We start from the raw sequence: 26,230 nt of genomic DNA, 5'->3' as shown, positions 1-26,230 counted from the left end.
GACCCCAGGGAACTCCCAGACACCTGCCTTGGCTCACAATCTGAGAAGCTTACTTAGAGGGAAATGGAGTCGCTCTTTAAAAAAATAAAGAAGTGAAGAACAATATTGTACTAAAAATGAATGCTGAGGCTCCCTTTTGGGGAAAATATTACAAGATAGACTTAGCAAACTTAGTAGATACCAAGAATATAAAAGAATTCATGACAAGTGAGTCCTCTAGCACCTTGAAAATGAAAGGAAAAACAGTTCAAGCCAAATCTTTATCATCAAAGTTCCCAACTTCAGGGTTATGAATAAATAACCAGTGAGAATACAAGAACTTTTCAGAAAAAGGATGTGTATGTAGATAACAATGTATAAAATGCTAAGGCAGCCAATTCTACGAAGGAGATACGGATCAAATACCAAAACAAAGCAGTCCCCAATGCATTCTGCAAAATCCGAGTATATTTCGCTCCTGAAAGAGAGGTAAACCTCGCTCCCGAAAGAGAGGTAAACCACGCTCCCGGTCTTCTAACCACAGATTAGAGTTTTCTGCAAAAGCATTAGCGGAATCAGCAGGGGGGGTTGGGGGGGGGGTGGGCTGGAGAATACACTTCAGAGGTGTGAGAAAATAATCTTTGCATCTTGTTTCAGCACCTACAGCTGGACCGACCACTCCCAATGGAAACCTGGTGGATGAATGTGATGACGACCAGGCCAACTGCCACAGCGGAACAGGTGATGACTTCCAGCTCACAGGTGCAGAAACCATCTTCATCCCATTGCTGTGCCATCTCAGTTCATGCTGTAGTCGAGACCCGCTAATTAACGTCTGTTTGTGTTTGCGGAAATCCTCACGGCGGCAGGCGGGAGGAAGCCTTGCCAAAACACTTGCATCTTCATTTCCTAAAGTCGTCATGTAAACAAATTGTCCTTCACAGCCACAGCCATTCGAACGATAATTTTAGCCATTTTCAGAGCCAAAGGCTAGGATTGTCTTCAGTGGATAAGAATTCCCCCATGGCTAAATGTAACATAAACTGATTCTCATCTTCGGCCTCCACCCCCTTCCGAGATAACATATGCGCCACCTGTACATAACCACACGCTGGAGCACGTTTATTTTCATTTTCTAACAGGGATCAAATTTTTTGAGTGGATCCTTTATCCAACTAATTAATGACATCAAGCTTATATTTGAAATGCAGCTTTTAAGTTAGGATTTTGTGAATCATTTTACATTAAAATTTACAAAGGCAGGATTTGTTGTTATTTGACCTCACCACTAGCAAATATATCAGGGATGGGGTATTCCACGTGCCTCACCGACTTATTTAGAGGATTACTCCATGATATTCTAAAACCCTAAAAGCTAGAAAGTGACCTTCTCTTCTACTTGGACTGGCAGAGGAAACATTAAGCAAGTGGGGAAATGGGATGCCACCCTTTGGAAACTGGCCAAAGCACTAGAATTATCACCCTATCGCTGCCAAAGGTACCGTGGGACCTTTACTGCTACCCAGATCAAAACACGGTTTCTTACAGCATCTGACTCTCATTTTACATTAAACATGAGCCCGTGGATGCAGGTCTGTATTTTTACCCAAAAGGGATTCAGGAGAGCCCACGTAATTCATTTTCATGGGCGAAACTGAAGGCATTACCATGTAACTTCACAATAGTGCCATGTTAGTAGCTAACACATTAATGTAAAATGTGGAAGGAAATGTCCCACATTTCCAATGACTTCAAAAGCTCTCTTCTGAAGGAGCAAGACTGCTCTGCACCCTGAGATGGAATAAGGGGTAAAATCTAGCTCAGAAGTTTAGTACCATGAACTGAGTTTACATTTAAACCCTACCTCCTAAGGTTCTCTGCCTCCAAATTTCCAGGATAATTGCTTACAGTGGAATGGCCAATAAATGTCAAGTGGCTATGGGCTTTTGAAAACAAATCTTGTATATAAGTAGTTGCAAGCCACAAAAATTACTCTAATTAACGCAGAGGGCTTTTCTTTGTAAGATGTCAAGCTCCAGCTAAAAAGCTTATACAGCTGATGTTAAAACAGAGTACCAGTCTGGTGAAACAGGTCCTACAGAACCTTCCCAAGGTCGCCTGTGAACACTCTCTGCAAAGCTCAGGCTTTTTGCAAACCCAGTCACGGGTCCCATCCATAGTGAAAATCCTCATAAAAAGGAATGTCTGCAGTCATCAGAGACTCCCCTGTTCAATTACCCTCTTGAGGAGAGGTTCTTTCCTTTATAAACCCTAAAGTGGTCAGTTAATATTGATTAGAGACAAAGCCTCAGATTTATTCCTCGTGTCAGAACAACCAACCTTCTCATTTGTGCATCGGCTCATGACTGAATCAATTGAAACCTAAGCCTTTGAATGAAATAGGGTGAGTCTGTTAGCCTGGAGCAAATTGTGTATGGCCCCGAGTTGCAAACCACAGAAAATGGGTCATTTTGACTGGAAACACTGACAGTCCTTTAAAAGTACAAGGCGATAGTTTATCTACAGCATTTAAAATCATTTATTGGGTAGATAGAAAAAAATCCATTTTAGTTTTTTTTGTGTTTTTTTTTTTTTTACATATTAACGCTGGCAAAAAAAGTCATTTTCTCAGGCCAGCACGTTTGTTTCAATAATTTGATCCATACGTGTATATATTAAGAACTTCTGGGGGTGCTGATAAGGCTCACTCTATTCCCCCGACAAGAAGAGGTGATCTAAGAAGACATTCTCATGCTTTGTATTCATTTACTGCATGACAGCCCATTTGTCCTTTTTTAAAAGCTTATTTTGTTCTGTGAAGCTCTGTGTTAATCTTTTCTGAAGAAGGGCGGGCTGACATTTGCCGGTGTTTGCAAGCAGTCCAGCCTGCCCCTAACCCACTATCTTTTCACAGGTGAGCATCTCACCTCCTGGGCTCACACACAAGTCTGTACCCTCCTTGCTCTTTCTGTCACAGCTGCAAACTTTGAACGTTCAGTGTCTTAAAACCAAACGAAAAGTATTCTCCCTTTCACCCTGGCGGCTGGCAGCATGGAAGTTGGGGTCAATGCTCTCTTAAGGTTCGGTTCCTTAACAGAGATGATGTCACTTTAATGTCTTCTCCTGAGGGTGACCTATTTGAATATAGGGGGAAATAAGTATTTAGCAAAATGCTCGTTATCTATAAACAACACTGAATTCCAGGTGAACTGTACCAAATGCATGGAAATGAGGAGAGATTTTGCTCTCCTTTGCTTGCTTGTCAAGGTGAAAATTCACCCTTGAAGTTACTCATTTGCAAATGCCTTTGATGTCATTAGATAATACAATTGGCTTCAAAGGCACCAGGAGGCCACATTTCACATTGGATCTCTGTGTACCCAACAGCGGAATTTGGCTCCCAACCTCTAACAAAACTGACAGTGCATATCTGTTTTTAAAAGTGAATTTTCACCTTGAGTCTTTCTCCTGTAAGACCACTGGGAACGGAATGCTAATGCGTCTGGCCTCCCTCCAATTCTGCTATTATAGATTCACCTTCTTAACCCATAATATATGTAATGGCTTCTCCTAGCGCCTGCCTCATTGAGGCCATGCACACGTGAGACCACTTATCCAGCATATTTCCTGGGCAAGCAGGGGTAACACGACTTGGTGCTACAGTGGACTAGCTCAGAAATCTTCAGGACGTTTCAAGAGCTCAGTTTTACGGCTCTCTGATTCATGATCCGGGTGATTTCTCACCCGTGGGAGCTGCAGGATAGGACTACGGCTCGGCCAGAATAGATATGATTACAGTCTCTACTGAATGACACTACTGCAAGGTGTACAATGGCACCTCGTAGCCACCTCCAAACTTTCCATGATGGGCATGAGCCCCCCATGCCCTTACCCTGAGTCTGCCCGGGACTCTCTCTCTTGGGAGAGCAAATAGATGCTCTCGACCATGATCTGCAAGGCAGACACACATACGGAGAAATGGCTTTCTCAAGCCACCAAAGTAATAAACAGCAAACCAGTTTTTCAAGAAGCGTTCAGGTGATGCTTGTGGGTTGGGCAACTTGAAGAACAGGACTTTAAAACAGAAGTCTCATGACGAAGGGCGGAAAATGGCTGAGCTAAGATACCTAAGCTAAGAGGGTAAATCTAAGTTTCCACTGGTCCCCAGACCACGAATTCCAAGTCGACCCAGGCTGATTGAAGTTGACAGCATCCAGGGTGTTGTCTGTGCAGTCTTCCAGCTCCTCGGGACTGTGAAGAAATGTGTCCCTCCACCCCTTCCCCTTTTCCTGCAGCTTCTCCGAACTGCATACTGGGCGGAGTTATTTGTCCTTGGGAAAAACAAACAACCGCAGCAGCAAAAGAAAGGAGGAATTACTGCCATCCGCTTTAAAACTTCAGTTTTTAAAATAGATTGTGGGGACCAGCCTTGCAACTTCCCCCAAGACACACATCTGAAACCTTGGGAGACTATTTGAAGCTTAGAGGTCTAGGTCAAGTTTAATACTTAAGTCACTAAGGACCTTGGGTGGCCTTTGCTTTTCACTCTTGCAATTAGTCTGGGAGTCAGGGAATGCCCTTGGAAGGAAGTCTGGAACTCTCCATACTGCCTAGATGCTTTATGAATAAATGTATCGGTAAAAAACAGTGGTTTATTTGAATTTGATATTGTGGTGAACAAAATTTAAGACATTTGCTATAGCTGGAATTAAAGGAAGAATTACCTGAGGGAACTGCTAGCCTCTAACAGATGTATGTAAGCATACAGCATTCTCCACTAAATATTACCTACAACGCAGCCTTTTTCTCATCTCATATGTTACTGTTTCTGTGTTTCAGGTGGTACCACTGTGCTGACTACAGAAAAGCCAACCGTGATAGACAGCACTATACAATCAGGTATCAAATACCAAAGAGAAAATGTGCTAGATTTCACAGATGCCTGTCCTTTCCCACAAAATAGCACATCGCTACAGTTCTCAACTTCCGTTTCCCTCAAAGTCCTAGCAGAGATGCCACCAGCATCTGGTCCCCAAGCATGAGCTATAAACACTGCTTTCCTTTCATCCACATGTATATGCAGCAGGGAGCAACATTTCCTTCCCCATCAGTCATTGCCAAATGGTGACAATCCCCGCTCTCAGCGGAAGGAACCGAGGAACATACTTTGTTTAAACGCAGCACATCTAGGACACGGACTGTGTTTGCAAACTCAGGAGAAGGAAGTCTCCCAGGCAGCAGCCTGACTATTTATTTTCATCGCCACTCAGCAAATCGGAGACAGGCGAAGTTTGTCAGTTTCGTCTGCCGCAGAGTTGGCAGGTTTACAGCCGCATTTCCAGCGGGTGCGCCACGAGATGGGGTGCAGGAAACCAGGGCTAGCAGTACGTCTGGAGAGGAGCGCCCTCGGGAAGGGCACCTCCGCATCCTTTTATTAATAGAGGCCCTGTGATGACTTTTAGAGCCTCTGGTTTGCTGTTGATCAGGGCCCAGCCACAGGGATAAGGTGGCCTCCCCCTCACTCTCTTTTGTATTCTGTTAGCATTTTTTGAAACTCTTCCCCACAGACACACACCAGGGGAAACAGTCCGTATAAGCAATCAGAAGTTTTACATACTTAAAAGTTAATCATTAGAGTGAGGTGAACAGGTCAGCTCACCAGCTTCTCCCATTTCCTCTACTGAAGCCCGCAGCCTTGGCCTCCACGGTCACTTCTTAATGGGGCATGTGGTGTACATCACTGTTTCCTCAACAGCAGACCCTCCGCAGCCAACAGAAAGCAGAAAGGACTGCTCTGATTAGCCTGCTTCCTTAAAGGGTGCTGTCACTCTTGACCCGATTAACCAGCAAAACAAACTTCCCTTTAGCTGAACTTAACCCCAGGTTTCCCCATGGTGGGCTCAGGGTGACAGACTCCCTGCTACCACTCAGCTCAGACACCCCCCAAATACCGAAGATGAAACTGAAGAATAGTGTTCAGCTAAATTCCAACAGCCAGCCGGGAGTCCTATCCACACCTTTTCAGGTTATAAAACATAGCCTTGGGGGATTGGCTGGCTGCCCCTGCCTGCTGGATGGGGCTCTTGCTCTCTTCCCATCTTCCCTGATAGGAAATTCCTGGTTTCCCACTCAGCCCCATCAGGGTGGTTTTTATGGGGTAACTTCCTTGCAGGTTCTTTATGACCCCTCTGTCACAGGGAAGAGGGGTAAGGTGAACAAGTGATGTTCTAATAATGTAACAAACATTTTAACTGTCTCTCTAGTTTTTCCTCTTGCCAGAGAGTTAATGACAATCACTAGGAAGTTGCCAGCTAGCTTGTTAGATCTCATCTCTTTTCCTGCCTGTCCAAAGAACTAGGGGTCATCAAAAAATGAAACATGAACAGCAGCCTTGGAGAAAATGGAAAGGTACATCAGATCCCAAAATGGGATGACTCTCCCTCAGTGCTGGAAGTCTTTGTTATCAGACCAGGAATGGCTCTGTGAACTTTTGATTTGTGCATGAGCTCAAGGCCTTTGTCTTGATAGCTTCGCAGAGGAGATCCAGAGCAGACAGTCATCTCATAGGGTCTACTGTGGTCAGAGGGCAGAGGTACAAATCGTGAACCAGTAAGACCCCTTGCTACCACCACCTGAACAAGTTCACGTCAAACTGTTACCGAGTTCAAGCTCCTACTGCTTACCCCACGGCAGGTCAATAAATCGAGAGACGAAGTATTGGGACAAGGGATAGCAACTTTATTCAGAAAGCCTGCAGATCGAGAAGATGGTGGACTAGTGAGTGTCCCAAAGAACCATCTTACCCGAGTTAGGATTCAAGCTTCTTTTAGACTAAAAGGGGAGGGGGTGTGGCTAGTTATTGTAAACTTCTTAGTGCTGCAATCCTTTGTTCTTGCAGCTGTTCATGGACGTGTGGTCACAATGTTCCTATAAACCTCCAACAAGACAATTGTTATTTTATATTCTGCAACTTTTTATTTCTATATGAATGGAAAAGTGTTATACCTTTAAAGGTCAGCCTTGAGAATGGGCTTTCCTGTATATTTCAGGCTATAGGCAACATTGTTTTACAAAAGTGCAGAGCCAACAAGACTAAGCACCGGCAAGAGAGCACAGGGTTAGAGCTAAAGGAATAGATCCAATATGCAGTCAGGTTTGTTCTTCTGCTTCTTTTTTTTTTTATAATATGGTTGTGTTCTTTTTTTTTAATGTATTTGTTTGTTTTTGGCTATGTTGGGTCTTCGTTGTTGCACGCGGGCTTTCTCTAGTTGCAGTGAGCGGGGGCTTCACTTCAACGCGGTATGCAGGCTTCTCATTGCGGTGGCTTCTGTTGCAGAGCACAGGATCTAGGCATTCGGGCTTCAGTAGTTGTGCCACGTGGGCTCAGTAGTTGTGCCTCGCAGGCTCAGTAGTTGTGGCGCACAGGCTTAGTTGCTCCACGGCATGTGGAACCTTCCCAGACCAGGGCTCGAACCCATGTCCCCTGCACTGGCAGGTGGATTCTTAACCACTGTGCCACCAGGGAAGTCCCCAAGGTTTGTTCTTTTCTATTAGAGGACCACAGGGCTTATTGATGGGGTTGTCTGTTCTACAGTCAGCCCAGAGTCCTTTACAACTTGCCTTGGTTTCCTGTTTTTCCATTGTCTGAGTCATGAATCTGGCTCTCTAGATCTTCGTTTATGGATAGTGAACTGTCTGAGCTTCTTTGAGGAGTTCCGTTCATTGTCACCTCCTGGCTAAGCCAATGCTTAGAGATCAGGTCTAACTCTGTGGTGTTCACCCCATGGTCAGATGAACCGTCTGATACCTGGATCCCCACTGTCCTGCAGGCACCTTGACAAGCAGCAGCAGGTCAGACCCTAAACTTGCATCATCATCTGATTTTGCTGAAACCACTAGAGAGTCAAGCAGAGTCTGAAGTCTTCATGTTGAGGCTTCTTCTCAATATAATACATTCAGTGGGCATATAATATTCATATGCTGTCTGGGTTGTAATCGGATGCATAAAAGCCTATTAATGCTCTGCCAGGAACTGATGAGAAACCCTGCATTTTAAATCCAGCTCCGCCTGGTGAAGCCTCTTACCCTCCAGGAATCCCCAAACATCCACTAGAGCAGTTCAGAGTATGTTCATGACCCATGGTTGCATTGACCCAGGCACCTCCACTTATTTCCACTGCAAGACCAGCCTGTGAGTAAGCAAGCTTGCATACCCAATAGAACTTTTGAAGACCAGATTTAAAACTTAAATCCTTGTACGTATATGGTGCTAACGATCTAACTCCGGGCAAACTAGTTTCACCAGGCGCAGCTGGTGCTGGCTCAGAGGGGCTATAAATTTAAGTTCAGAATATTGTTTCCTGCTATTTTGAAGAGTCAAGAAGGGATTTAGCCAGATTATTCCCAATGAATTTAATGAGGATTGTGCAGCCACAGGGCCTGGGTAATATTTTGAAGATTGAAAGGTCACATGTACTTAGTCCTATATACACATTTCATTCATCCATTTGCTTTTTTTCCTCTTTCTTCCTCTGCCCTTTTCTCCTCTGCTTCTGTCCTTCTCTCTTCCTCTTTCTTTCTTTTTTTTTTTTTTTCCCTTGCTGGAAATGTTTTTGTGTATTTTGTGTGTTTAATAACCTTTCTAGCCAGGCTTGAATCTTCAACATTGAACTATTCTGACTCCATACCCATCCCCCACAAAAGGTACTGATTTAAAAAAAAAAAATTTATTTTAATTTAACAAGATTGCCATAAATTATATGATCAGGACAAGGAGATAAAAGAGTAGTTAGAGCAGACCGCCATGTTAAATTCATAGATTGGGAAGAACAGTAGAAGATAAAGGCCGACTTCCATTCACTGGAGCCGGAGAAGTACCTGAATTACTCTTTCAGGCAAAGCCATCCTCTGTCCTGGCCATGACGAAAATACCCGAGTTCTTCTTATATTTTATGACATCGCCAGAATAGTAATAGCCAAATTACGGATAGTATGGTTTTCTGTAAATTATACAATAAATTTAATGTATTAACAAGGCAAATATAACCAGAAATGTGTATGCTGTAATGGCTTACTGCCCTCCTCTTTGTTCGTGTCTTATAAATAACACTTAAGTAGAGACCCCAGAACCACACACATATTAACATTTTCCCATATTAACATTTTCTAACACGAGATTACACAACAGTACCTTTCGGGGCTGTGGGCGTTGACATCCACGGTTGTTCAACCATTCTGTCACTGTTCAGCTGACCACTACTTCTGCAAAATTCAATCTTGCTGCACAGAAGCGGGGCAGATTTTGGAGAGGGTTTCTCATGCTTTAAGAAGCCCTATTTCATGGTTATGATGGACTAGGCATGAAATCTATCTCTCCAAGGACACTATCGCTGTGAAATATAGCCCTTTGCCTGAACTGAAAAGTGCTCACGTTATACACATCACGTGACTTACTAGGTTTACTTTCCCAGCTGTCTCTGTGAATCCTTCGGCAGGTCACACTGTCATCGGATGGGAGAATCCATCCTGCTCAGTTTTGACAATACGTGTGGTGCCTTCCTTCCAAATTTCACATTAGCATTTGAAAAGAGTTCCTTGGAAACTCAAAATGCAAAGTAACTCATTCTTATCTATTCAATAAACCTTTCCATTACAATTCTCCTGCCATTGTTGAAGTGGGGGAGGGGCAAGGGAGCCCAGACTCGGAGAAGAAAGCAAGATATTTGTGTTAAATGCTTAGACAAAGTTAAAGAAAAGATCCAAATGAGATAGGCTCTCAGCCTGACCCTAACACAGCATATAATACCGTACTTCCCTTTTTGTACAGAGACGTTGTTTTGAGGCTTTATTTTTTAGATCAGTTGGCTAGCTGCCCTAGGCACCTTCCTCCTCGTCTCAATGCTGCCATCTTGTGGACACCTGAACTCAGTGAGAAGCGATGACCCTCATTAGAGAAACCAGCCCCTATTGTGTGTTTAATTTTCTTGTATATTCGGGGGAGGAGTGGACTGGCAGAAGCAAGAGAATTTTATCTTTAGGATTATTTTTCATTGTTAGCTCAAGTTTACCCCCCCCCAAAACTCCAAGCATCAAAGACTTCATTTTCCCTGTTCTTAAAAAGTTAACCAATTTCCCCCAAAAAAGGGTTGAGTAAAAAAATAAGGCTATTGAGGTTTAAAAAAACCCATAGCCAAATAGCACCTTGTAGAACACACAAATCATTCCTGAGAATCCCTTCATACTTTCCTTTTAGATTCCAAAGGAAGCATTTTGAACGTTAAAAAATATACAAGTGGGTACCTATTCAAGTATGCTTTGGCTTTACCTGACCTTATATTGAGGTTTTAAGTGGGGCAAACAATTTATAGGCAAATCTGAAAATTCACGAAAAAAGCAGAAGCTTCCAGTTAAAATTAACTGACCTGATATAAAGCATAGAAGTAAAAAATAATCTTATGAAATGCTTCAGAGATCTGCCAGTAAAAACCTGAAGCATAAGCTGGTGTGGTGAGAATACAAATAACCTCCACGGTGAGATATTCAGCCAAGTCACGTTTCTAGACTTTTGAGGTTCACGGGTCAATCTCTAATTAAGATTCTTTTCATTGGTGGATATCAATTTATATGACTCATCCTCAAGAGCAGAGTATCTTTCATATTAAGTATTGTGGAAATAGGGAGAATGCTAATATAATATACATGTAATATACATGCTTTGGAAAGTAACCTTCCTGGAAATTTTATGTAGCGATCTGACAGGCAGTCCATAATCTTTTTGAGCTGGATAAAAAAAAAAAAAATTTTTTTAATGTTACTAAATATGATGTTGTAAGCATTTGGACTTCTCCATGCATCTTTTGACTTTCATGGTAATCCTGGATTTTGTGGCTTTCCTGGAATTTTCAAACAGACATGAAGTTATGTAAATCATGCTTTCCATGAACGAATTAAGGACCTCTCTGACCTAAATGATTAAATGTGTCTTTCTCTGCTTGTCTCTGTTTTTTTCCTTTCCACCCACTGAAGAGTTTCCAACATATGGTTTTAACTGTGAGTTTGGCTGGGGTTCTCATAAGACGTTCTGTCACTGGGAGCATGACAATCACGTGCAGCTCAAATGGAGTGTGTTGACCAGCAAGACGGGACCGATTCAGGATCACACAGGTAACGGAGGGTTCACTGTGGCCTCCTTTCTTTGAATTAGAGAAAGTGTTAACTGCGGAGGGTTGATGGGTCTCTGAATTTAGGGAGTTTAGAAAATACTACAGAGCATTCTCTTTTGCTTTTCTTTTCTGGAATTAACATCATGTCCTTCCCTAGTAGAGATTCCCTTAGGCCACTTTGTAGAGAATGCTGATTAAATGTGGCAACTGATTGGCCCCTCTGAAAAATAGCAAACTTGGCAAATAAGTGTGTGTGAATTAATACCTGTTTTCTACTTTTTCTGAACATTTTTCATGGGAAATTTCAAATGTATTCAAAAGTAGAAAAGAAATAGTAAAATGAACCCTCTCTGTACATAACCCAACTTCAACAACCATCAAATCCTAGGAGTCTTATTTTATCTCTAGCATCCTGTCTCTGGATTGTTTGGAAGCAAGTCCAAACGCTACCATAGATGGTGTCATCTCATTTATTTTGCAGCTAAAGAAACAATAAGTGAGCTTAACGCTTACTCTCTTGACCCATGAAGTGGAAATGGATTGGGGAAGGGGTAGAAATCTTGCTCTTTTGAGGAAGATTGTAAATGTAGCCCATTCCCTTTGAGCAGATAGAAACCTCATCACACCTCAACCCACCTCACCTCCTGTCTTACATTCCTTCTAAGATTAATTAGGGTTGGGGTACATAGGGAGCCGTCAGCCACTTTTGGGAACTCTTTTACCTGCCACCATCCTGTTTTCCTCCTAGTCATTTTATCACCCAACTTGAAATATGGAATAACGAACTATCAGTGTCCTGCAGAAAAACGCACATGCATACCCTCACACACACACACACACACACACACACACACACACACACGCACGCACACAAACACCCAACCCACAAACTTCTGCCCTAATCAGTGATACCGACAGGACTGCTTCCTCAAGTCATGTTTCCCAAAAGAGACCCCAGAGGGGCATTTGCTGATGCTGAGAAATCGCATTAAGCCGAGTTTCCCCATGCCTGTGCGTGGGATGAGTGGGCCAGCGGGCCGATGGACGGGCAAAGGGTACTTCATGCCTTTCCCACTTTGTTGTTCACTTTTCCCCCTATGAATACAACCATTAAGTAGGTTGAATAGGCCTCTTTCCATCACAGCTACTTCCTTTCCAAATAAGAATGACAAGGAAATTGGATAAAATTGGACTCCTTCAATTCTGAGACACTTTCAATTGAATCTTAAGACAAGCAGTTTTAGAAAACTTAAAATACTTTGACTGTAAATGGCACTGTACACAGAAATGGCATCAAATTAACCAAATGCAATTAGCTGCAATGAAGGCGGTAATGGTGGAAAAATTGATGCAAAGTGAAGCAAAATGGCTCAGTAGGATCTGACATTCAAAGGAGGTTAAAAGCTATGTTAGCCAGAGACAAAAGCTAAAAGGCTTGCAGAAGTACGGTGCTAATTGAGAAAACGGAGCGAGAGTTCCCGACCCAGAACTGTGATAAAATCCCCGAAAGGAAAAACATCGGCACTTTATGTGTTGGAGTGTCAGAAGAGGCGGGCTTGTCTTAGATTAGAGGCTGAGAAGTGCGATTCCTTCAGAAGGATTGGTCTCTTTTGTCCTCCCAGACGCCCCGATTTACTTGGCAGTGGTGCCAGGTCTGCCCAAACCAGGAGGAACCCCTGCAGCACTAGACACGGTCATTTGCCAAGAGAGATGGGTGAGCCCGACATCTGAAAGGCAGGAACTTGTTAACATGAAAATGTATGAAAAGAGCCCCCCACGCAGGACACAGGCACACAGCCTGCCCCAGATCGTGTGCAGCACTTTGCAAGTCTAACGTGGAGATTTCTGCACAGGAACACTATCTAGGTACGATAGCCTGCGGCCCAATTTTGGATTTATCACAGGAATCCCACATGCTTTTCTGCATTTGACCTCTAACAATGAAGCTATGTCCCTCCTTTCAGAAGATTCCCGAAACCCGCATCTTCCTCTGCTTCATTGCACATATGCTGTCGAGCCACCCACATACATGGCAGATGCAGGGAGGGGCCCTGGAGATTCAGGTGTGAAGGAGGGAACCCAACCCTGGAGGCGCTCACGGTCTGGCTCCGGGTGGGAAACGGCTCCAGCGTAGTGGGATGAGGGTGTCCAATGTCCGGGGCAGCAGCAGTGGAAGAAGACAGCACAGGACGGGGCAGAGAAGCGGCCTGACTCAGGGACCATCTAAGCCAAGCATCCTCAACTTCATTCTTCTCCGTAAGATCGGGGACGAGGGGCAGCAGCAAGATGGGGGCATGTCTTACCTGGCCGTCTTGGTGGGCTGAGTGAAGTGGCACCATACACAGACAGACAGGTGAGCATCATTTAGTAAATCAGCGGGAGGAAACAAACCCCAGGGGTGACCTGAGTCTGCGTGGTCCAGAGCATCACACATACTGCGGGGGCCATGGTTTATATTTCCACCCTCCTTTCATTTTCCCCGCCCACCGGTTTTATTAAGAGTGCTTGGGAGCCATCTCAGACAAGCAGCCAGGTGAGGGAGGAAAGCGACTGAGGACACATCCACTTCACCTGGACGCGGCCGACTCAGGATGTGCCCCCACAGGCGCAGTGAAAGAGTATGTCCCAAGCACACCAGCCTCTGGGGCAGCACACCGAACATCCTGCTGCCCACTAAGGCTCAGCATCAGATCCATATTGTCAGCAGGTACGGTGTTATAGTAGCATGGCTGTTTGCAGAGCAAACAGTGAAACGCGAGTTGTGTGTTTAGACCAGGTGGTGGCAGAAGGCAGTGCTCCCACAGGGGGTCATTAACAGCAGAGCCAGGAGTTAGTCCTCCAAGCTCGGCAAGCATCTCCGTTGCCAAAATGGCAGGTTCTAATAAGCCTCAGAAATGCAGCCTCACCTCTCCTGGAGCCAGAAGCCCACATCAAACGGGAGCGGGGCTCACAGCTGAGTTTCAGGCTCTCAGGTGTGTTTAAGGAATTTATAAGCCATTAAAACAAACTAGGGGAAAAGAATCAAAGTTTGGTGGGAAAAAAAAGATTGCCAGATTATTTGGACAAACTGCAGCTTTATTATCAAGCAGTTTCAGTGACCAAAGCATCATCAACCAGAAGCCTACCTGCTCCGATGGTAAATAAATAAGAATACATCTAAATGGTTCCATCTAGTGTCTGTGTTCACATGCGTGCTGCTGAAACAATCTTAAAGTTGCATGAAAATAGGTCTTCCTGTACATCCGATCTGCTTGCAGTGGTGCAGAGACCAACACAAGTCATAGCCCGTGTCCGTGTGACAGGGCGTTCCAGATACGTGGTATCAGACGAGCGCTGCTTACAGCCTCTGTCACAAACGTGCTTTCACAGAAGCTGAGAGCAGAGCCTCCAGTGTCAATGAGGTTTCCATCCATTGCCCACTTTCGCTTCCCCTGCACGACTGGGTTCTGGTTCTCAGCCCAGGAGACAAGGTTTTAGCAGAACTTGATAGAAAAGAGACAAAGGTTCATCCTTTTGGCCACTCTCTTTAACACAGCTTTTTGTCACAGCAGGAGATGGCAATTTCATCTACTCCCAAGCTGATGAAAACCAGAAAGGCAAAGTGGCTCGCCTGGTGAGCCCTGTGGTTTATTCCCAGAACTCTGCCCACTGCATGACCTTCTGGTATCACATGTCTGGTTCACACGTGGGCACGCTGAGGGTCAAACTGCGCTACCAGAAGCCAGAGGAATATGACCAGTTGGTCTGGATGGCCATCGGACACCAAGGGGACCACTGGAAAGAGGGGCGTGTCCTGCTGCACAAATCTCTGAAACTTTACCAGGTGGGCCCCCTTCTCTAGGATGGGGCAGGTAGCTGTTTTGGGGTCTCTGGGATAATATTTGAAAGTTATGCAAATGAGATGCGGAAATCATTCCGAATTTTATTTCAGGTGTTTCGTGAACCTGAGATACTGCTGCAATGATGATAATCTCAGTAGCATATTTCACAGTCTCCTAGATTACAGACGTAGGACCAACTGCTGAGAAAGAAGGGAAAATGCTACTCAATAATTATTTGGGGCTGTCACAATGAACATTCCTTTAATTTGCTGCTTTTTTCCAGTTTTAAATTCTGTATCATACAAAGATACAGTGAGGAGAAGTTTTATGCCATCCCCAAGCAGTTAATATGGATTGAAGAGCGAAGCATGTGCTCATTCGAAATCTCATGAATTTCATTTACGTGCTGTGACTTGAGCTGAACAAGCATTTGTAAGCACTGTTATTTGGGACCCAACATTTAAATACTGTGAAAATGATCTCATTTTGTTAGGTGATTTTTGAGGGTGAAATCGGAAAAGGCAACCTTGGCGGGATTGCAGTGGATGACATTAGTATCAATAACCACATCCCTCAAGAGGACTGCACAAGTAAGTATGGGTTGCTGTAGAAACCAAAGCAGCGCTTGCTCAGGGCACATGTCTTTCCACTGAATAGTCCTTGTCGTGCTCATTTGGACCTCGAATTTTAATGTGGGCTATAAGCACATCCTATAGAACGCATGGTCTGGTGCAACAGGGCATAAGGCCAGGTCAGTCTACCTTTAGCTGCCCCATTATCTAACCTGGTTCACTTAGAATGTCTGGTTGGTACCCACAAAACTACACAAATAATATGCAATGCAAAGATCATAGCAAAGAAGAAACTCACAGTTTCCAGGCTGTGTACGCCATGCCTAAACATTGTGATGAGAAGTGGAAAACTCAGACATCTGGATAATTCCAAATATCTGAGTGTGTCAACAAGCAGCAGGCCTGTGAAATTTTTTATCACAGTGGATTTAATGAAGATTACAATGTGAATGAATCAAAGACACCATCATTCTTTGCTTTATTACAAATAAGTAGATGTTTCTGACTCTAAAAACAGTTGAGTTGACTCAAAAGAATAAAGGAAATTTAGAGACTTTGGCTAGTATTTCAGAGTTTATGGATTTCATTGGTCTGGTGTATATGAGTAAGGGTCTGATGTAGAAAACCAATTCATTCTCCCAGTTCTTGATATATAATTATAAATAGCATCACTAATGGCAATGTAATAGCACAGTAATTAGTCTTAAGCTCCATTTGCTACACTTAAACTTTTGTTATATATCATTATATAATAGGATGTTAATTATAACAAAATGGAATAACCCTATTGGGCAAATTTAAGACAAAGGAGGCCTGTTGGCTGTAATGGGTTTTTGGTCATTTCAGCAATTTACGAAGCTTTTATTATATAATGTATTGGATATACGTAATCCCTAAAGTGGCAATAATTTGATAGGGTCGATTGAAGAAATTGGGGGAAAAAGAGGGCAGTGAATAAAGGTCTGCTTCCTGCCACAGTACTTTGCAGACCTTCACAGAAAATAAGGCTTAATATTTAAGTTGCAACTACTTTACAAATTCCCCACATCCAGGTCTACACAGTTGTTTAAATGTATGTTTCATACAGTTACACAGGGCACGTACTACTTGCTTACCTATTCCAAGATGAGAAGGTTGATGGTGATGTTTTTGGAATTGGAGAGCAAGCTCTACCAGCTGAAACCAAGAAATACATTCAGGGCTTCCCTGGTGGCGCAGTGGTTGAGAGTCCGCCTGCTGATGCAGGGGACGCGGGTTCACGCCCCGGTCCGGGAAGATCCCACATGCCGCGAAGCGGCTAGGCCCGTGAGCCATGGCCGCTGAGCCTGCGCGTCCGGAGCCTGCGCTCCGCAACGGGAGAGGCCACAACAGTGAGAGGCCCGCGTACCGCAAAAAAAAAAAAAAAAAAAAAAAAAAATACATTCAATCTGGTTCAACAGATTTTCACTGACCACCTTCTATGTGCAAATGCAGCATCCCAGTGCTACAGTGAATGTATAGAAGCTAAGACAAGTCCGTGAGCCTTTCTGTTTTCATGTGACCCATCTACTTAGCTGTGCTTACTGCTGGGTGTTATACTCAGAAAGTCACAGCTAAAGCACCGTTAAAACTTTGTATTGCTGTAACAATGAAAAGGCATCTAAGATAATTCTACAATTATTCGACAAATATATTTCCTTGAATATTTAGCCATGGATGCTGGGAGATTATCAGCTCTTTGTTAATTATTCATGCATTAATATAACAAATATTTATTGAGGCACTGCGTATGTTCTGAACACTGTTCGAAATGCTGGGGACATAGCAGTGAACCAGGTCCCTGTGCTCTACTCAGAACCATAAAGGATACCAGGACTCCACTCCCTCCAGATGCTTTCTTTTTTTTTTTGGTAAGACACAGGACACAATCTCTGGCCTTAATGAGCTGACATACCATATGAGAAACTGACTAACACTTACGAAGCAGTTATCTACAAGAGCACAGGATGGTAGCCATATGTGCAACTCCACTTCTGTTTTCTGTTTTCACCAGATTTCCCCACACTCCAAATGCCAAAACCATTTCCCTCCACCCTGCTCTTCTCCTAAGACAACACACTCTGCTCCTGCAGTGCTTCCTGGATTTAGATCTGACACCAATTCCCTAGTCATTTAACACTGCCTCTCTATAGCTCTCCAGTTACTTGGTGGGGTCAGCTTGTACTAAAGACTCCAAAGGAAACCCAGCAGAGCCATTAGTGGTTGTGTGTGTGTGTGTGTGTGTGTGTGTGTGTGTGTGTGTGTGTGTGTGTGTGTGTGTGTAAAGGTTTATGTAGTTTGTGTGTATTGTATTTGGTTGGCAGTTCAAATATCTCTTTCAATTTTGTTTGACTTGTCAGAACCAGCAGACCTGGATAAAAAGAACCCAGAAAGTAAAATCGCCGAAACAGGTAAATTTGTCTTGCTGACTGATTTTTAAAATATTTTACTGTGGCTTTCAGTATATTTATGAAGAAGCTTTCTGGAATTTTGGTGCACTGATGTATCAAAGCAGCTCACATGAAATAAACACCCACATTCGTGGTACTGTGCCTGGGCTGTCGTCAGAGTGCCCTCTCCCACCTGCTCTGCAGACTTGGGAGCTGCACGCAGTAAGAGTCTCAGCCTGTGTAAGGGGGTGAGCCCTGGGGACGTGTGCTACCCTGGCCCTTCCCTGCCTGAGCTGCAAGAAGGGGCTCAGAGGACAATGACGTGAAACACTCTCATTTTATAACTATGGACACAGGAAACTAGTGAAGATTGTTTCTTACCCAAAGACCTGCAATAATTTTCATATAATAATTTGAAACCAACCCAAATTCTTGTTCCTGGTTGATATCCAGATATAATCTCTAGAGAACGGGAGCCCAATTTCTGTGATAATCTGTTTTGTTTGGGCCATCTGTTCCCAGCCTCCTCTACTGAAACCCTCGTTTTGCGATAATGATCACAGTATTGATGATAATGATGCTGATGATGCTGATGGGGGTTTAATGAGTAGCTAGTATGTTCCAATCGCTTTACACAAGTTATCTTATTTAATCCTCACAGCCGCTCTCTGAGTGTATTTATCCCCATTTTACAGATGAGGAGATTGAAACTCAGAGCAGTGGCTTGGCCTTAAGTAGCACAGCAAATTAGATGGTAGCCTCGGACTTCAGACTGATTAACTCGAAAATGTGTGTTTTCGTTGAACGCTGCTTTGTGATCCAACGCAAGACATTTGGTCGGAGTTAGGCCTTGCCTGATATTATTTTATTCCCAGAAGTCTCTGCGCCTCCTGCCAGCAGTGGTGGTGTTGGACACTTGCCCCAGCATCACTCACAGCTGCTACCAGCAGTTCTGCGCCCTATCCATCAACAGCAGCACCTGTTGCCATTAGAAATGTGGACCTACTATAGCCAGACTTGGACTTGATGGAGACAAATAAAGATGGCACCATGTCTGCGGTTGGTCATATTAACACGTGACTCATTTAGCTTAGTTATGTAGTCCACGCTGGGTTGTAAACTTTATTAGAGGTTGTTTCAAAACAATGTTGCATCAAGGGAGAGAATATTAATATGTCCCCATGGCTTGTTTCCCCCTATTTAGGGACTTGCGTCTCATATTTTTAGTTTTCTTTGATTGGAATCCTTGTTGATCAGAACACCATTAAGTAAACACCAGGCCTGTTGCACATTGACATTTTAGTCTCATTTCTAGTCCCAGGTAATGAGACTCAAAGCTCCCACGTTAATCATTTCTCACGTTCCACTCTAAAGAAAACATTTCCCCAGTGCCTGAGTGCAGAGCTGTGTGACCATCTCCAGCGAAACCACCAGGGCAGCAAAGATGCTGATTATTAAATGTGTTCTGTTCAGCACAGCACTGACCCAGCTTCTAGATTGGAGCCATAAGCCACTTAAAATGTCAGCAGCAGGCATGCCCTCCTTCTTTCTGAAAACCCTCTCCTTCTTGAGTGAAACCACCATTGACTCAAGGGGGAAACTTGAAGATTTGATATGTGGTAACACTACCACACAGAAGGACACCTTGGGCGGGTTCCTCGTGCCCGGTTTTGGGATCAGGCAAATGCACCAGGAATGGTTAAATCTCCCTCTAGACAAATGTGTGACGAAGCATTTTGCAAAGTTTACAGACCTCATATCTGGCCAAGGACGATAAATACAGATTACAATCTCACAGATGGCGGGCTGCATGAAATTGGAATTAGATTAGAACCGAACCCTCATTGTTTACCCAGAGTCAGTGGTTTCCATGCGCTAAGCTTCCTGTCAGAATCACAGCACCAACATCCAATACCCTTCCCTCCCACCTTCAATTCCCAGCAATGAGTCAAACCTAAACGTTGGTGTTTCTTGGCGATGGAGGAGCCAAACCCCGCTGCAGAAATCCCCCGCAGGCTCTTGGGGAGGACAGCCCAGTCCGGATGTGTACTTCACTCCTTTCTCTTTCCTTCTTCTCCATTTCTCTGTCTACTGTCATCTGGTGCGTTGGCAGCTCACGGAGCCAATTTCGTTTTTCTCCCCAGGGAGCACCCCAGGATACCAAGGCACGGGAGACGGTGAGGAGAACATCTCCAGGAAGCCGGGCAACGTGTTGAAGACCCTGGACCCTATCCTCATCACCATCATTGCCATGAGCGCCCTGGGCGTCCTCCTGGGCGCCGTCTGCGGGGTCGTGCTGTACTGTGCCTGCTGGCACAGCGGGATGTCGGAAAGAAACTTATCTGCCCTGGAGAACTATAACTTCGAACTTGTGGATGGCGTGAAGTTGAAAAAAGACAAACTGAATCCACAGAGTACTTACTCGGAGGCATGAAGGCAGACAGAGGTGACCAGGCGAGCAGGAGAGTGGAGTGGAGGACAGAGCTTGAGCTGGGGACCGGCTGATCTTTCACTGTTCAGGCTGGGAAGTGCGTTAACGATGCCAAGCCAGGTTTTCTCAGGAGCTTCGATGAGTTCGGCCGACAGACATGAACGACTTAGCTGTGTTAACAATCGGAATCCTGTACAGTCAGCTTCTTTCTGTTGGTTTCTTTTGAATAATCAAATGCTGGTGTTGAGACCAAGTATGATTGACTTAATAATTCATTTGGACTCTCCTTTCCCTTCTCTCTCTTCCTCTTCTGGATTCTTTTCGGAAACTGCAAAATCCAAGATGCTGGCACCAAGTGTATTCAGTGGGGCCCTTTTGACGGACATGCTACCTGCAGCCCAGTGCCCAGAATATATTCGAGTAACCACATTTCAGTGGACTCCTGAAGCTGGCCCTGTGTATCATCGCCCGCGTCGTGCATAGGCAAAGAAGGAGTAGGATGTTTTCTGTTAAAGTACCGTAGCCTCAGTACCAGTCTAGTGTGTCAGCTCTGTTTACGAAGCAATACCGTCAGATTTCCTCGATGTTTTACAGTGTTGTACTCAACCTTGTGCTGTGAACTCCATACAGAAAACTGTGCCATCACCAAACACTGCTGGCAACTGGGTGTGATGCCGACAACCACAACGAAGAATCCTTGGCACTGGCTGGTCTACGTCCTCTCAAGTGCCTTTTTGTTTGTACTGGTTCTCATTGTGTTACATTAACCCGCCCTGTTTCTCGCTGGTGAAAGCCCTCCTCTTGAATCAAACCCTGGTGGCCCACTGACTAAGAAGAAAGTATATTTTAGTGTGAGATGTCAGCCTCCGGGTAGGCAAGGGCTCCGAAGACTTGGCAACGTGGCTTAATTGTTCTGCTTTTTCCGTAGTTCAATTTCATGTCTCTTGACCCTTTTGTATAGAGCTGCAATATTCTCTCTTACTGTTCTTTCATATGGAATGTATTTTCAAATGTAAACTCTTTCTCTCCTATCTCTCTGTCTTTTTCCTCTCTTAGGATTTAAGCATTTGCCATTATCCAGAAAAGAAACTTGCAGCTTTAACCTGCTGGTAATGGCAAACACTTTTACTAGACTTTATGTTGGAAAATAAATAAATAAGGGAAATTCCTAACTTTGCCCTCCAAAGTCTAACTTTGGTTTCCTTGTTAACTGGTTAAAGTGACAGTATCTTTTTTCCTAAGCCGTTTGTCTGTCTATTCCAATCGAAACGAACTTCGATAGAAATGTTTGCATTTAATAGAAATAGCGATAAGTTGAGAGAAGAAATAATACTAATTGGCTTTCAAGTGAGACCCAAAGGAATAGAGTTCTCCCCATATCCAAAAACAGGAGATTTTTTACATCCAAATACACAAAAATGACCCATGAGAGCCTTCTTGTTTTGGTGTTGAGTCAGACAAGGGACGTGGAAGAGAGAACAGTTAATTTAAGAAAGCGACAATAAATCCTGGTGCCTGGGGATGCAGTATTTTCAGATGACAGAGGAAGAAAAGGAGTAAAGTCAATACAAATGTTTTTAAAAATTCAGTCAGCAGTAACCCTGAAAAAACAGAGACTTGAATGAATGCTTCTAGAAACTTCCAGTGCCTCACAAACAAAAAGCCTGCCTTGGGGCTGGCAAGACCTAAGCCTCCAATGGCACGGAGAAATAAATATCTTATCAGGCGGCATAGAATTAACCCAAAGAAGCTTTGGTTGTTTTCCGTGTATTTGTGCCATGCCGTGTTGTACTAAGAACTTCCTCCCTTCCAGCACTGCTGTAGGTCTCACTCGAATATATCTGTGGGAGTCACATTTGCATCATGGAGGGGAAAGTCCATTCATCCTGGTCTAATTGAATTGAGAATGCCTTTTGTTTCCAGGAAAGTATTGATCACTATGAAAGAAGAATAGATTCTTATCCCCAGAGGCATCCATTCAGCCCTTATGTTATCGTACCAGGATGAGAGCATTAAGACTTGATTTATCTTTAAGGCAACAGACTTACAGATGTCTTCAGCCAAGGAAAAATGATACTGCAACTTTAAATTTGAAAGTATCTTGCACTGATAAATATATTTAAAAATTATATGTTTATAAAGTTATTAATTTGTAAAGGCAGTGATACAAAATGTTCAGTTTATATTGTTTTAGATTGTTTCGTAATTTTAAAAGGTGTAAAATAACATATTTTTTTCTTTATTGAGATCTATAAAACTTTCTGTAGTAAAATGTTTTCATTTTACTGGTATATTATTGCTTCATGTTTTGTACCATCATAAAATTTTGTGCAAATTTTTTTTACAGAAATTTTTATTTTCTATGACAATATGACACTTGTAAATTGTTGATTCAAAATGAACAGCGAAGCCTTAACTTTAAATGACATTTGTATTCTCAGACACTGAGTTGCAGAAAAAACCACACAGAACTGAACTGTAACTTAAATTCCGAACTATGACTACTACATTCCAAAGAAACAGTTGAATTAAACATTTTCCTAAAATATCCCAAACCTGATGGCTTTTATTATATTAGCTTTGTTATTGTTAAAGAAATTGGTATTATTCCAGCATCAAATAACTTTCAAGATGTTTTAAAGTTCTCTTTTAAAAATAATATCCTAATAAGGAGAGAAGATTAAGAAGACATTTCCTGAAAGAATATCAATCCCCCCCTCCAAAAAAAAGAAAAGAAAGAATATCAACCCAAACGGGATACTTGTCAAGATAAGGCATAAAGAATTTGGCATTATAAATGGAAATTTTTCAACTCCAAATCTTGTGTCAAATGTTTCTATATTCCATTTAGTAAAGTTTTTTTTTTAAATGAAATTCCCAAATATCTGTTGGTAAGTTTTGTTGTTGTAGTAAATAGATAATAAATCTGACAGTGTTTGGCATTCAGCTATGCTAAATTTTGAGAAAGGGCAAAGTTGATCTACTTGGTAATTCTTAGGAAAATTTCTCGTCCATCTGGGACTAAAATAATAGTAGTGGTAATAATAATATAAACAAAGACAAGAGGGTAGGGTAGAGTAAGCCCGTAAGAAAGCTTGTTGCAACACAACTGGCCTCCCCTCTTCCCCACCATCCATGTGCCAATGGTTCTTTCTTCACCTTCCTCTGATTATAGGAAAACTAAATTCTGAAGCGCAGGGGTGGACTGCTCTGCACAGCTCTTCCCAGTGAATCAATATTACTGCTTCTCTCTGGACACTGACACCTTTGGCATCTTCCAAGATTTAACTAAGAAGAGGATATTCTCCCTATTCAGTGGAGTTTTGGGTCTCTCTGCTTAGAGAAAAGAGCCAGAGTTGGGTAAGCACTTTACTGAACATAAATTCTATTTATGCTCATGGGTGTTTCCAGAAAACATGATGACTTACAAGGAGTCTATCAGAATTAATCCAGAGATACTTTCTGAAGAACGCTAAGAGCCATAGATTAATGTTTTCTGTTTCATTGTTTGAGAAACCTTAAACATAGATGCTTTTCACCCATTTCTTATCCCTAGTTAGCTGCTAAGCTAGGCTTTTCTTCCTGGGTTTAATGAGCTAAATCACTGTAGAATTCTTCCCAAAGTCAAGAATTAAATAGGTCACGAGGATTGAAACATTTAACTTCAAACATGAAAATTATTTATTGTTCCATCTCCTGTCTTCCCTGCTAACATATTAGTCACCACTTGGGCTGGTTTGCACTTTATCTTTTTGCAAATCAGATGGATTTTGTAACATTCCATAATGTTTCTGCTTCCCAGTGATAGAGCTGTTGTGTTGCATTAGAAAGCAGTTCTGCCAAGAATTAGTTCTCTTTCCCTAAACTCTATCCACGAAGGGGTCTTAAGCAGCTTTTCAGCTCAGGGGTTGAGATGCCAGAGGGGAAGGGAGCTTCAAACTGAGTACAACTTAGCACCAAGAAGCAAGTGAGACCAGGATGATCTCTGGCATTTTTTTTTTTTAATATTCCAAAGAAACATTGCAAGATGATACAGATAAGAGCATAATATTATCACACGTGTGTCACTTCTTAGTAGCAGTAAAGTTCCCATGAACCAATTCTATCATTTTAGGAGAGAAGGAGTCAACTCTATGGGAATCTTGTATGGTGATAACACTATACTTCTTTGTATTGAGAGCATTCTATTTTCGCAGCAGCTCTGGGAGCTAACCTTTGTCATTATTCCACTTTATAAATGAGGACTCCAGAGTCTAGGCAGGTTGAGGAATGAGTCCAGCACGTATCTGGTCTCATCTCCCCCACCATTCCTCCTACCACGCCATAGCCCTGCATGATCTCGACAGGTGCCCACAGAGGGACTGGCTACTCGAGAACCAGGAGCAACAGCATCACCTGGAGGCCTGTTAGAAATGCAGAGCATCAGGCCACACCCCAGACCTGCTGAGTCATTTTAACAAGATTCCCCAGATGACCCATATGCCCATCCATTCAGGTCTGAGAAGCACCGACCCCGCCTGCAGGTACACTAAGCTAGTTGCTCCAGAATTTGCCTGGTGGTTTTGAGACACTCAAAGACCGAGAACACATCACTGCAGGTTTCTCAGAGCACTATACAGAAGAGCCTGGGCACACTGCAGCCTGGAAAACAGAAAGTAAAATACGGAAATTGGAAATCCCACTCACTTAGCCCGGAAGCACGTTGTAGCTTCCTGCCCGATTGATGGTGAGAGCCCTACATGTGGACTTTTCTGAGAGGAAGAGAATGCTCACAAAGTATGTTGCTTAGTGGAAAACTTAAAGTGCTATAGAGCAAAGCGAATACTCTGTTACTCATCACAGTGTGGTCAGGAGTCAAGGCGGAGGACCAATTTATGAATAGCCAAATCTTCCTGTTCAAAAGAAGTTGCCTCATTCATCTCACACAGTCTACTACTTTCCAATGACGTTAAAATCCTGAATGGTAAAAGTAGGCTGAACCCAATTTAATCTTTCCTCAATAATTTCTACTCTTGTTCCTTAGGGTCCTTATTACAAATAAGTGAGAAACTATCAGACGGTAGAGTTTTGTTGTCCAACGGTGACTCCCAAGAGAAGGCTTTTCTTTACAGAAAGATTGTCTCTCATCTCCATGTCTAACTAGAATGGTACCTATTATGATGTAGGAGTTCCATAATCGTGTAACATTCATAGCCAATGCCAAATTTTATCACTGCCCTATTAATAGAGTTGGAAAGTCGCTTGCTCTGGCAGAATGTTGGATTGAAATGGACCTGCTGTCCGGTGACGGTACAACTGAGTCTCACCCTTCGGCAGCTTGAATGAGATGACTTCCCGGGGTGAAGAGCAGGTTCTGGTCCTTGTGATGCTCCTTTTAGTGATTTGGGCATCTCCCCCGACCATCACTTTTGACATAAGTTAACTTAGCACCCTTCTTCACGGCCCCATCATCATCTTGCAAAGACGTGATGCTGGCAAAACTAACGATCTTGATGTAATCCCGTCTGGAAACCATTCCATGGCTTCTTAGGCTGTCACTGCTCTACTTTTGTCCAACTTCTGAAAAATTTCAGTGTTGACTAAAATGCTTCTTGACTTTGAATATGCGATATATATATTTTTATCATCTTTATTGGAGTATAATTTCTTTACAGTGGTGTGTGAGTTTCTGCTTTATAACAAAGTGAATCAGCTATACATATACATATGTTCCCATATCTCTTCCTTCTTGCATTTCCCTCCCTGCCACCCTCCCTATCCCACCCCTCTAGGTGGTCACAAAGCACTGAGCTGATCTCCCTGTGCTATGCAGCTGCTTCCCACTAGCTATCTATTTTACGTTTGGTAGAGTATATAT

At 43.2% G+C, this 26,230-nt stretch overlaps 1 protein-coding gene across 4 annotated transcripts in view; it reads left to right on the top strand.

Moving 5' to 3' along the window:
* NRP1 (neuropilin 1) overlaps positions 1 to 22,913 on the top strand; it is a 140,054-nt gene extending 117,141 nt beyond the window's left edge. The window contains exons 12-18 of one of the 4 annotated variants that reach the window (XM_007104621.4): positions 637 to 720; positions 4,819 to 4,878; positions 11,005 to 11,142; positions 14,690 to 14,964; positions 15,456 to 15,552; positions 17,913 to 17,963; positions 20,087 to 22,913. In XM_007104621.4, the coding sequence (XP_007104683.1) occupies positions 637 to 720; positions 4,819 to 4,878; positions 11,005 to 11,142; positions 14,690 to 14,964; positions 15,456 to 15,552; positions 17,913 to 17,963; positions 20,087 to 20,376 (995 nt within the window). In that variant the 3' untranslated portion in view covers positions 20,377 to 22,913. Of the gene's footprint in view, positions 1 to 636; positions 742 to 4,818; positions 4,879 to 11,004; positions 11,143 to 14,689; positions 14,965 to 15,455; positions 15,553 to 17,912; positions 17,964 to 20,086 lie in introns of all 4 variants that reach the window. The other 3 variants (XM_007104622.4, XM_007104620.4, XM_007104619.4) reach the window with 3 other exon arrangements.
* Positions 22,914 to 26,230: the final 3,317 nt, after the last annotated feature.

The sequence above is a fragment of the Physeter macrocephalus genome, chromosome 11, assembly GCF_002837175.3.
Source record: "Physeter macrocephalus isolate SW-GA chromosome 11, ASM283717v5, whole genome shotgun sequence".
Taxonomy (NCBI): domain Eukaryota; kingdom Metazoa; phylum Chordata; class Mammalia; order Artiodactyla; family Physeteridae; genus Physeter; species Physeter macrocephalus.
Note: the sequence above shows the minus strand (reverse complement) of the source record. Positions and strands in the feature narration are given on the sequence as shown.